This window comes from Haliaeetus albicilla, chromosome 10 (genome assembly GCF_947461875.1).
Source record: "Haliaeetus albicilla chromosome 10, bHalAlb1.1, whole genome shotgun sequence".
NCBI lineage: Eukaryota > Metazoa > Chordata > Aves > Accipitriformes > Accipitridae > Haliaeetus > Haliaeetus albicilla.
Window position 1 is genome coordinate 166,286 of NC_091492.1, and position 12,351 is coordinate 178,636.

General features: G+C 54.9%; 3 protein-coding genes across 4 annotated transcripts in view; 2 read left to right on the forward strand and 1 right to left on the reverse strand.

The window, feature by feature from the left end:
- AP1G1 (adaptor related protein complex 1 subunit gamma 1) overlaps positions 1-1,526 on the reverse strand; it is a 50,854-nt gene extending 49,328 nt beyond the window's left edge. Inside the window, exon 1 of the mRNA XM_069793160.1 lies at positions 1,245-1,526. The gene's annotated coding sequence lies outside the window, so the exon portion shown is untranslated. The remainder of the gene's footprint in view (positions 1-1,244) is intronic.
- Positions 1,040-3,202, forward strand: LOC138687185 (collagen alpha-1(I) chain-like). Its single transcript, XM_069793149.1, has one exon. The coding sequence runs from the start codon at positions 1,040-1,042 to the stop codon at positions 3,200-3,202; it is 2,163 nt and encodes a 720-aa protein (XP_069649250.1).
- On the forward strand, positions 2,765-9,979 carry ATXN1L (ataxin 1 like). 2 transcript variants are annotated; one of them, XM_069793162.1, is made up of 3 exons: positions 2,765-2,878; positions 3,199-4,904; positions 9,228-9,979. In XM_069793162.1, exons 2-3 carry the CDS (start codon positions 3,309-3,311, stop codon positions 9,333-9,335), a joined length of 1,704 nt encoding a protein of 567 aa, XP_069649263.1. In that variant the 5' UTR covers positions 2,765-2,878; positions 3,199-3,308; the 3' UTR covers positions 9,336-9,979. The 2 variants fall into 2 exon arrangements, with proteins under 2 accessions (XP_069649263.1, XP_069649262.1); XM_069793161.1 differs by having other exon boundaries at positions 3,199-9,979.
- Positions 9,980-12,351: the final 2,372 nt, after the last annotated feature.

Consider the following 12,351-nt stretch of genomic DNA (forward strand, 5'->3'; position numbering starts at 1 on the left):
ATGCTAGGGATACTATGCCGAGGAAAATACACATATATTTTACTTTGTTTAAGCCAGTATGGGCCAAACACACTTTCTGGTCATGCATGTGAAGTGCCACCCTTCCAAAGGTGTTCCACTAGGATTCCATATTGTTCCATCAACACTTCAAGCATCAGAAACTAAAAACACATCACTAAACATGTTTCAGCATCATTTACAATGCAATAAAACATACAACTGTTCTACCTGCAAACTTTAAAAACAATGCTTACTATAAAAAAAAAACTTCTAATTTGTCTTCTAGCTTGTGAGAGAAGAGAGACATCTCAACCAACCTTGAAGAAGGGACTTGAAACTGTCTTACAGACTGATTCTCAAACAGTAGTCTACCACTAACACAGACCCACACCCGCAGTTTATTGCAAATGCCTTCAGCCAGAGATCATAGATTTTTTTATGCTTCCATTAAAATCCACGCAACTGTAAGAAAGACAACACGCAAACACTGTAAGTATTACAGAAACGCTAACTGTAACACTCGGAGCAGCTGCGCGGCACAGGCAATAAAATACAAAAGGAAGGACGGACAGAAACGTCCAAGCTGCTCCTCAGCCGCCGCCGGCCTCCAGCATGGACGAGGTCCTGCTACGTTTCGCGCCGACGGAACTTCTGCAGGTCTACGCGTTCCACTTCCAGAAACGCTATGCGAGATCATCCGCGTCCCAGTAACACGGGGTGAGAGAAGATCCTGCCAGCAACACCTTCCCATGGGCAAAAGCCGAAGCACGTTAAGAGCCTCGGGAGGCAGCGGGCCAGCCCGGAAGCGTGGGGCAGAGTCCGAGACGGGCCCCGGACCGCCGGGCGGAGACGGGGGGGGCCCAGGCCGCGGCCGGGGGGGCCGAACGCGGCCGGCACGGGCAGGCGGCCCGCGAGAAGTCGCACTGGCGGAGGCCGCGGGAGGGCACCGGGCGGCCTCCGTCGGCAGAAAAGCCCGCGGCGGTGTCGCGGGACCGCAGCCCGGCCGCAGAGCTGGGCGGCAGGCAGAGGCAGCGAAGGCATGCGGGGGGCCCCGGGCGGTCGGGACGCCCCGGGCGGTCGGGACCCCACGGGCCGCGGCAGCGGAGACCCGGCCCGGCCAGCGGCGGAGGGCGGGAGGAAGGACGGAAGGAAGGACGGAAGGAAGGAAGGGGGGGGGGCGGGCGAGCGGCAAACACCTGGCGCGGAGGCAGGCTGGGGAGGCGGGCGGCCACGACCCCACTCACCGGGCCGGTCCCTGCAGCGGAGGAAGCGGCAGCGGCAGGAGCCAGGCATTCAAAATGGCGGCGGCGCGGCCGCAGCACCGATACCGCAGGCGGAGGGATCCGCGCGCCGGCACGCTCCCCTCAGCCTCCCGGCCTCTACCGGCCGCGGGCGGGGGAGGGGGGCACGGCCTGCGGCGGTCTTAGTGGAGACAGCGGGGGCGGGGGGAAGGCGCGGCACCGGCGGCGGCGAGGCGGAAAAAGGCCGCTCGCACTACTTTTCTCGGCGGAAGCACCCACGAGTCCGGGCTCGCAAGGAGCGGCGCGGCTGCACCGTGGCAGCCGCTGATGGCGTCACGCGCGGGGCGGTCCCCCCGCGGCGAGCGCTGCCCCGTGGTGAGGCCGGGCGGGTCGCGCCGCCCGCAACCAGGGTTCCGCGGCGCGGGGCGGCCGGCGCCGGGCCCCGGTCCGCGGCGGTGGAGGGGGGGGGGGGGTGGCGCACGGAGCTCGCCGCGGCCCCGGGAGCGCGCAGGCCGGCCGAGAGGAAGGCCCAGCGGCTGAGCGAAGGCCAGCGGCGCCCGCCGCAGGGAGACCGGCTCTCAACCGGCCGGTTTCTGGCGGTCCTTTTCAAGCGTTCGCCGGCGACCGCGGGGACAGCCTCACGCTCTCCCGGCGTCGCGGGGGGGGGGACGGACGACACACACGACTCGGGTGCGCGCCTTGCGCGCGAGCAGCAGCCCGCAGGCCCGAAGGGGAGCGCCCGGCGTCGAAAATGCGTGGGGAGGGCGACGGCGAGACCAGCTCGGCGGTGGGCGAGGCCGCGGCCGCCGGCCGGGCGCGGGAGGCTTGGCCTGGGCAGCGGAGGAGGGATCCGGAGACGGGGCTGCGGCACCGGCCCCCGCTCCGGGCAGCTTTTCTCTCTGCGCTTCCCGGGACCTTTGGTCGCCTTAAAAAATCGGCGAAGGCCGAGAAACGGCGCCGGCCGGCAGGACTCGCTGGCGGCACCAGGAGGAGCGGGAAGGCCGCCCGGAGCGCGGGTGCGGGACCGGACCGGGGTACGTTCGGACGAGAGGCCGAAGGCCGCGCGGAGGAGGCGGGGGCAGGCGCTGCTCCGGCAGCGGCACCGCCGGCTCCACCGCCGTGAACCCCCGCGTTCGCGGCCGCCCGCCGGGGAGCTCCGCCCGCGGACGCGCTTGCGGAGCCAGCGCCTGGGGAAGCGCACCGCCCTGCCCGCGGCCGGCTCGCTCTCGGCGACGGCCGAGCGGGCCCCTCCTTCGCCCGCGGGACGCCGCTGCCCCTGCGGCCGACCCGCCCCGGCTGGGCCCCGGGCCTCGGCGCAGGCCTGGCCTCCCGTCGGGCGCCCTTCCTCCGCCGGCCAGCCTGGCGGCACCCGCCGGGAGCAGGTTCCGCCGCGAACCTCGGCCCCGCCGGGACGGGCGGCGGGCGCGGCCGGTTGCCACGACGACCGGCGCTGCGGGCGCCCCGTGACGTCGGCCGGGGGCGTCAAGCCCCGCCCCGCGCCGCCGGCGGGTGAGGCACTTCCGCCGCGCGGGGACGCGCGTCATCGCCGCGCGCCGCGGGGAGGGGTCGGGCCGGAGGCGGCCGCGGGCGGCGCCGGGGCCGATGGGGGTCGCGGAGGAGGAGCCGGGCGATGGCGGGTGAGCCGCGGGCTGCGGTGGGCACCGGGCGGGCCCGCGGAGGCGAGGCGCGTCTGCGGCGCCCCGGGCTCGGCTCGGCTCGGCTCGGCGGGGTGGGGTGCGGCGCGGCACGGCCGGGGCTCTGGGGCCGGGGGTGGGGCCGGCGACCGGGCTCGGGCGCCCTCCGTCCCCGGGGCCGGAGCCCTGGACGGGGGCTGGGGGCCGGCGCCTTGCTTAGGCTCGGGGCTCCCCCTAGCCCTCTGCGGCCCCGGGGGCTCCCCCCGCCGCCCCCGGGGCCCTCAGCGGCCCGAGACTCACGGCTCCCTCTGTTCCTGGTGCAGGTGAGGCGGCGGCCGGCAGCGGGGATCTGGGAGCCGGCGTGTGGCAGCCCTTGCGGGTGCCCCCATGAACGAGCGTCGCGGCCGGGGCTGCCGGGACACCGCGGGGCACCATGAGAGCGGGCCACGAGCGGAGCCAGGAGTGCCTCCCGCCAAAGAAGCGGGAACTTCCCGCTGCCAGCACCGGCGCCGAGGCGGGACGGGCGGGGGGTGCCCAGGCCTCTGGCGAGGGCCCCGAGTGGGCCCGGACGGCTGGGCCGGGTCCTGCGGCCCTGCGCTATGGCCCTGGCGAGGCCACAGAAGCAGTGGCGGGGCTTACGGTGGACCAGTATGGGATGCTCTACAAAGTGGCAGTGCCACCCGCCACCTTCTCCCCCACGGGTCTGCACCCCGTGGTGAACGTGAGCCCCCTGCCCCCTGCCTTCAATGTGACCTCGCCAATAATCCAGCACCCGGGGGTGCCCTACCCTCCCGTCCACTACGCGCAGATCCCTCCAACGTCCCTACAGTTCATCGGCTCGCATTATACAGTGCCCTATGCTGTCCCTCCTGGCTTCCTGCCTAGTCCTCTCCTGTCTCCTTCCACCAACCTCACCGCCTCTCATGTCCCCCACTTTGTGCCATATGCCTCTCTCTTCACGGAAGAAGCCGCTCCTTCCCCCCAGACTACCTCTCCTACCCACACCTTCAACAAATCTGCTTCTGCAATCTCTCCTTCTGGCCAGATGCAGCACCATGCTGGGACCCAGCCGTTAGATATTGCACCAGGTAGAATTCCTGTTTATTATCAGATGTCCCGCCTCCCACCAGGGTATTCAGCATATGAGACACCTACAGCAGGTGGAAGCCCAGAGTCTCCTCAGCAAGACAGTCAGCTGAGTTCAGAGGTAGCTGCTGCCAATGGTGGACAGAGACATCTGGAGCATAATGTGGTGAGGAGGACCAGCGAGGCTGTGGACTCTGCCAGCAGTAAAGCTGAAGACTGTCTGCCAGGGGCTGCAGCGGGATGTATGGTCGATGGACAGTTCCTTTCAGGTTACCAGACGTTGGGAACAGACGTCTCTGTGCCAGCTCACAGAAGCACCCCAGACGCTGATCTGGAGGTTCAGAGGGTGGTGGGGGTGTTGGCATCTCAGGATTATCATATTCTGGCAGCCCAGAGGAAAGATGACCCGAGCCCTTTAAACCTTTGCCATAATATCCCTGATCAGCAGGGGGAGTCAAAGGACGCGCTGAGGAACACGGTGGAAAGGGCTGCTGCTGAGAAAAACCAGTCCAGGAGTCCGTATGTAATGTCCCCTGAAGAGTCGGTTAGACAAAGACAATTAACCAAAGGAATGGTGATAGCCAACGGCAAGCCAGTCCTGGTTCCCGTTGGATCTGAGCCCATCAGGTCTTCCACTTCAGAAACCCTGGTGAGGCGGAGCCCAGATGGACAGGCTCGAGGAAGCGTGCTTGAAAAGGACCTGGTCCAGCTGCAGCCACCCAGCTCCTCACACTTGCCCTCTCACTTCATGAAAGGAGCCATCATCCAGCTGGCTACAGGAGAGCTAAAGCGGGTAGAGGACCTGCAGACTCAAGACTTTGTTCGTAGCGCGGAGGTGAGCGGGGGCCTCAAGATCGACTCCAGCACCGTGGTGGATATTCAGGAAAGCCAGTGGCCTGGGCTTGTCACACTGCATTTTGTGGTTGGGGAGCAACAAAGTAAAGTGAGCATTGATGTGCCCCCAGAGCATCCCTTCTTTGTGTATGGCCAGGGTTGGTCCTCCTGTAGCCCAGGGCGGACTGCTCAGCTCTTTGCTTTGCCGTGTCACAGGCTGCAAGTGGGCGACGTCTGCATATCAATCAGTTTACAGAGCATGAATGGCAACTCGGCTTCTCAGGCTAACTACCCTCTCACAGACCAGTTGATATCTACTAGGGAGAGATCTGAAAGAACAGCTCAGGGGTCCAGAGAACCGTCTGACAGAGCTGCTGAAAGGAAGAGCCACACAGATAGGGACAGCACAGCCCAGAGCTCTCATGCAGAACCCTCTCAGCCTGAGACTGGCAGTCAGCACAGCTGGACAGCCCCAGGCTTCCAAAGATACAGCATGCAGGCAGAGGAGCCTCGGCCCTCTCTGCTCCGTCCCTCTTTCATTCCCCAGGAGGTCAAGCTGTCTATTGAAGGGCGTTCTAATGCAGGGAAATGATCCCTTTGAGGCTGTGAGCTAGGCCATCCCCTGTAGGTGAGCCTCACCATCCGGTGGAGAAATTGCACAGACTTTGTGACAGGTTCACCAGCAAGGCTGCTTTCTGCCCTGCAGGACTGGATTTGTTCCAGTTCAGTGGCTGACCAGTTCCTCTTGGGGAATCAAGAGGGCTCCAGTGCCTCAGGGAGCAGCAACAGGCTAGCTGGGGTAGAGAACAGGGATGTGCTCATGAGCTTGCGATGAGAGCATTCCAGAGGTTGGAGGCTGGGGCTTTCTCACACCTCCCTGAATCACTGATTCCCTGCAGGGCAGGGTCTAAGCATTCAGGATAGGTGGGGAGATGAGGAGGGCAGACACGGCTTAAGGTAGCAGATAAAATTGCTGAAGATTTTATTCCTCCTTTCTCATGATAGGGAGAGATGGGTCCCCACTGGAGTTTAGGGGGCTCTACTCCCAGTATCCCTTTTCTTCACACATGCACTTTAAAAGGACCGTTCACCAATGGAGCTCTTGAGGGCAGGGCGGAGATGCTTCTCTGGTGGTTCTGTTTTATGTCTCTTCCACTGAATCCAACTGCTCTTTCTTCTTGCAAAGAATGTACAGATTTGAATGAATCACAGAAATTCAAGAGGAAGGACCAAAAGGATGGGTTTGGGTGTAGGTGAATAGGGAACTTGAGCACTTGGGATGGGACACGAGTTGGGATGGGAGGTGTCAGTTTCCTGCTATAAAATACATTTAATTATTTGTCTCCAAATCAAATCTTTCTTCCCATGTTAATAACTTAAAAAAAAAAATCTCAGGCTTATAGCTTTTGCAGAGGCTTAGCCTATGGATGAATGGGGTTGGGTTTTTTTGTTTGGTTTGATTTGGGGGTTTGGTGTTTGGGTTTTTTTAAAGCTGGAGTAAAATATATTCAGCGTTCTCTAGGGAAGGATGGAAACACATCCTTTTTCTGTGAGAAGACCGAGACTATTTCGTAATTAAATCAGAAGAAAACTTTCCAGATGGCTAATTCTTCCCTGCAGGCATTTTCCTGAATAAGCTCTAGACAAGAGACGAGTGTTTGTGCATGTGCAGGCAAGGTACAAAGTTTCTGCCAAGTACAGTTCTATGATTAATGTAGGGACTCTAAAAATATCACAGCATCATAGGGCATTTTGGGGTGGTTTTGTGTTAGTTTTTCTGATGCTTCACTTCGGAGTTCCTCTGTAGAACAACATGGTAAAATCAAGAGTAGTCTTTTTCACAGTGAGATTTAATACAAATGTATATTAATACCTCGTTATGGTAACAACACTCCATTCAAGTGAAGGCTCTTGTAGTTACACTAATTTGCCCTCTCTGGTGGTGTGTTCTGACACCAGCTCTAACTGCTTAGCTAGAATAAAAAATAGTCACTATTATGTTGAGGATAAGAGTCTTCACTGACTTAACTTGGGTTAAGTATTCCTTGTATTAAGGTGCCCATCTCTGTGCTAGGACCAGGCTTTTGAGAGGGTTTCTTTTCAGTGTGCAGGTCCCTGCTAGAGTCCCGATGCTGCTCCTGTTGTTCAGCGTACCGTTTTCCATCTCCCTTCTCTCATCTTCCTGAAGATTTCTGTCAGGCATGCCTGACTGCTAGGGCACTGCTGCTCTCTTTCCCTGAATGGCTTGTGTGTCAGCACCTCTTCTCGGCATAGCCGTCCTTCAGTCAGCTTGCAGTGGCGGTGTCTCAGGGCTGTTCTGCACACTCTCCAGGAACGTGTCCTGTAATTGGTTGGCTTCAGTTGACTGTGTGACCGAGGGGTGCTCTGCCTGGGTATTAGGCAAATTAGAGAGTCTCCAGAATGTCCTTTCCATCCGGGCTGCCAGTCCTGTTTTCCTAGCACATTGCTAGCCGTTTCTGTTGCCTTTTAAATGTCTGCACCAGGACAGTTTCTTTTCAGGCCTTAGGTGAGATATGCGCTACTCATGCCTTCAGTGTTTGTGCCTCACGGGGGTTTCTCCAGAATGAGGATGCTGCCTGTGTCACATGTGGCTTCCCCCAAATGACACACTGCTTCTGATCTCATCAGCTGCATTTGAAACGTATGAAGTCATGGTGATGCTGTCATGTGAAGATTCTGCCTCCTTGGATGCAGCAGCTGTGGGAACAGATGCTGTTTTCATGGCACCATTTGTCAGTAAAAGTACTGTCTGGGCCCAGGTGCCTGGCCTCATCACCTTGTGTGTTTCACAGTTGCTGTTCATTGGACTCTCCTACGCAAAGACCTCGATTAATGTTGGTTAGTACTTAATGCTCAGGATATCCAGGGTGTCTGTGGCCAAAGGCAGAAGGCAGAGGAGCCTGGGTTCTCTTGCCTGTTCTTTGCATGGTGCATGCAGAGGAGTGCAGAGCTGTGACAGGCAGCTAAGAAAGGGATCTTGCATACGTATGGTTTGTGAATGTAGACGGGCTGGTTGCATGCATAGAGGGAATGTCTGAGCAGCTGAAGGGTGCAGAGCCCCTCATGTGCATCTCTTGAACACAGAAGTCTCTGTCTTTTAGAGAGAGGGTTTGGAGAGCCTGCCTTATCTCATGTATGTGTGTTACTGTAACTACTACTCCTAGATCTCAGCCGCACAGAACAGTGGTCTGAAAGGGCAGACACTGATTTATGAGGCAAGATGCTGTGTGGCTAAAATAACTTTGTACTGTAGGCAGCTGAAGGGCGGTGAAGGTGCTCACCCTGGTGTTTACCTGGCTGCTGGCCTGGACTTTGGCTAGCTGGGCATGTCTTGAGTGCAGTTCTGAGCTCTGTAGAACAGGCCAGGGTGAATTGGACCTCGGTGCTTCTATCTAGATTCCCTGTCAGTCCCACTGTTGTGCACGTTTCAGCTGCCAGCTCTTCTATGGAAGCAACGGTTTGGGGCACATCTCATGGCGGGGCGTTGAGATGAAAAGTCTGGGCATCTGGCTGCTTGCCCCAAAGGTGGTGGGCAGGAGGGGGCCACTGGTGGCCCCCTGGCCCAGCTTAGCAGTACTCGTAATCACTGGAATCTGTCCTTACTGGGTTGGGCTGTGTTGCTCAGCACCTGCGGTGGTAGTTGTGTTGAGCACTGAGGCTCTCTTGAGATAGTGTGCGAGACAGGCTCTGCTGTAGGCAGAAAGGCTATGAATGAGCCCACGGAGGAGGCTTTTATTTCTTAGGTTTACAGGGAAAGGAGGAGATAAAGCCAGGAAGACTTCGGAATGAGATGGTTATCTATCTGGGCTTTTCTGCTGGCAGAGATGTGACAGGCTTCTCAGAGAAATATACTGTTTTCCTGCTGCTATTGTGAAGGGGAGGAGAGCTGTGGTCTGTCCTACTCGGAGGAGGAGACCTCCTGGCTGTGGTCTTATCCAGCTCATACTCTGTGGCAAGAGTCTGTAGGATGCAATAATGGATGTCTGTAGCCATCTGTCCCATCTCACGAAACATTCCTTGGGTCAGCTGCCCAGCAGAGGCCAGGCCTGTTTCTAGGCTATGTGTACACTGTTGCTCCAGGAACGTGAGACTTGCTCCAAGCGATGAGCGCTCATCACTACCAGACTATGCAGAGGAAGCTCTGTCTGGAAAGAAGGAAAGCTGCAGAGGCCCCTCTGCCTCCCCTTTCCAGCAGGTGCGCAAGTATAATGCACTTTTCACATTAAGTGTCCCTGCCCCCCCCCCCGCCACTTGAAGTCACTTTCCCCTGTAGAGAACTAACAGTCCTTGTTACTCAGAAAATATTGTAAAAGAAACTACAGCAGCTTGAGTAGCCCAAATGCTAGTTCCTGCCCACAGCAGTACATGTGCCTTTCCCTAGCGTCACTCATAATTGCTCTTTGTCTTTCAGGCTGTCCTAGGGCCTGAAACTTTGCAGAAGCTGCTAAGATGGCTACGAATGCACATTCTGTACAGAGTTTGGCCCGGGGTGTGTTCCATGTATGGTTTAAAATGCTGATGGTCAAGGCCCTTCCACGGTCTTCACATCTGTCTATGGAGGACAGGACTTGCCCCTAACGTCCTTCTAGGCTGCTGCCATTCCACCCTGCAAATGCACCCGTGCACATTCTAGTTGTTTTCCCGCTGTCATGGCACCTTAGCGCCAGGGGAGGGTCTGCCCATGCAAAGCAGAAAAACAGACATGTTGAACTGGGGGAACCAGCTGGGCTGCCCTGAGGCAAGGAGGTCTTTGTAGATAAGTGCTGATCCCTCAACTATAATCCCAGTTATGTAATGGCTGTATTAACATGTAACCGACCGCATTGTATCTAAAGCCTTAGAACTAGTCAGGTGCTCCCCTCCGACCTTGTTCCTGCCCCTTTCCTCCTACCTGATCTTTAACAAAGCATTAATAATTCTAAGGATAATCTCTATTTTGTTGTGCTTTTTTTGTAACTGTTTTAAATAAATCAATTTGTACTGTATATTTGTACTTTTGGTGAGATCCTTTTTCCTGTTTTACCATTTTAAGTCTGTACTTGGCTACACACAGATTGTATTTTTATTGTTAATGCTCTTATGAATATTGCATTTAACTTGTTGACTCTGTAAACACAGTATATATCTATATATATATATCTATATATAAACCAATAGCTTTTCCTTTGGTGTTTGAGACTTTTTGCTCGTCTGTAGCATCAGTGACCATTAGGATGTGGCTTCTCTTCTCTTACACAGAGTGATCTGGAGACTTGTGACAAGGGCAAGGTAAAGGCTGTCTGACAGATGGATTATAAGCCATAATTCTGTGTTCAAATACTTCTGCTTTTATGTGGTCTCTCTTGAACCCCTTGGAATAATGATCAGCTACCAGTGACACTGCAGATTGCAGAGTGAAGCTACGTCTGCTAGACAAGCAAAACACACAAGATGATAGAGCAATAGCGAATATTGCAAGAAGCAAACTCTGTTGGTTTGAGTATGAAAATGGACAGAGGTTAAGAGTTAAAGGGAGAGATCAGTTCGGAGAAAAGGGAACATGGATCTGAATAGATCTTTTCCAGATCTGATGCCTTTTCCCAAAGTGAGAGAGGCAAGGATGGCTCCTGGATGTCACTTCTATGTGATGAATGACATGTTAAAACAGCTTCTGTAAGGTGAGGAAACGAGATTACAGTGGCATGTGGAGGAAACTGCAGCACTGAAAAGATTAAATGCTTTTTGTAGCAAGGGTCCACAAGACTGTCTGTAAGTTTAGATCATTATCATGAAAAAAATGCAGCATTATGCACTTTGAAGGCCACTATTGTAAGCATTAACTAGGGCTTTAAGAGGCTTCAATCAAAAGTTTTTCAAACTGAAAAAAGAGGGAAAAATCAGGTTTCTAAGTAGTCTGGTCAAAAGGTTTTGCTTCTTGTTTTAACTTTACTCTTCTGATCTCAAGTAGGAATCTTGTGGTCACCATTTCTAACTTAATGCAGAGAAACAGCCATCAGAGAGAAGACAGTAGCTGCCAACATATTTAGACCACCATGGAACTGTAGTGCAGACCTTAACTGGAGATGCTACGAAAGCAGTAGGGGTCTTCAAGCTACAAAACATAGATGTGTGGCACACCAGTGTCTGGTGGGCTGATGTTTGGAAACCACAAAGCTACAGCATGTATTTTTAGATGCTCATTCTTAAAGAAACCAAATAATGGAGAGTGTACCACCCCTTTGCCCTCCCATGAGTCCTTCTGTGCTAATGTTTTGCCTTTTCCAGTTTAAACATGCCTAGATTTAATTCCCATAGTTGTGTAGTTTCATAATGATTTCTATTAGCAATGGGAACCTTTTCATATAGGTACAGACTATGATCACATTTTGCCTTGGCTACCTCTTGAATAAACTAAAGAAGGTTTAAATTCCCTACCCTCTGGCAGGTTTTTCCAGACTCGCTTACTGTAGCTTCCCATTGTAGCTCACCCCTTTTTCACGTTCCTTTCATTGGTTTTGCTGCTGAGTGTGGAAGCAAAAGCAACTTTCTTTTCTACCTGTGTGGTTCTGTTTACTCATGGTCCCCCCCTTGCCCCACAGTGTTATCTGCAGTGACCACTGAAAGTCACTGTTGCTCACAGAGGAATTTACTATGAGAACAAATAACTTGAGTGTGATCCGTGGTCCTAGATGAGCAGTGTTGCCTTTGGTTGTATTGAAATGGTTTAACAAGCTCGGCTTACTATGAAGTCACAGAACGGCTGAGGTGGGAAGGGACCTCCGGAGGCCATCTGGTCCAACCCCCCCTGCTCAAGCAGGGCCACTTACAGCCAGCTGCCCAGTACCATGTCCAGACTGCTTCTGAGTATCTCCAAGGTGGGAGACTCCACAACCTCTCTGGGCAACCTCTGCCAGTGCTCCGTCACCCACACAGTGAAAAAGTATTTCCTGATGTTCAGAGGGAACGCCCTGTGTTTCTGTTTGTGCCCACCACCTCTTGTCCTGTCACTGGGCACCACTGAAAACAGCCTGGCTCCATTTTCTTTACACTCTCCCCTCAGGTATTTGTACACATTGGTAAGATCTTCCCCTCCTCCCTCAAGCCTTCTCTTCTCTAGGCTGAACAGTCCCAGCTCTTCCAGCCTTTCCTCATGAGAGATGTTCCAGTCCTTTCAGTTATCTTAGTGGCCCTTTGCTAGACACTCTCCAGTATGTCTGTGCCTCTCTTGCACTGGGGACCCCAGAACTGGACACAGTACTCCAGGTGTGGCCTTACCAGTACTGAATAAAGGGGAAAGCAAATCCGTACAGTACTAGAGAACTGACCTACCCTTATTGTTTACCATTCAGTCAACTCTTTCACTTGCAAAACTGAAATGCTGTTTAAGTGAAAATTAACTTGTGAGTAAAGCAGCAAACTTGTTTGCTGTTTGCTTACCTCAGTCAGCCTTTCTGTTAGTGTTTATATGGGGTATCTTAGAACAGGAACTCAGTTTCCTCTTAGTTTTTGCATGGCTGCTACTGCAAATAAGCACATAATGATAGTGTTAAGAGAAA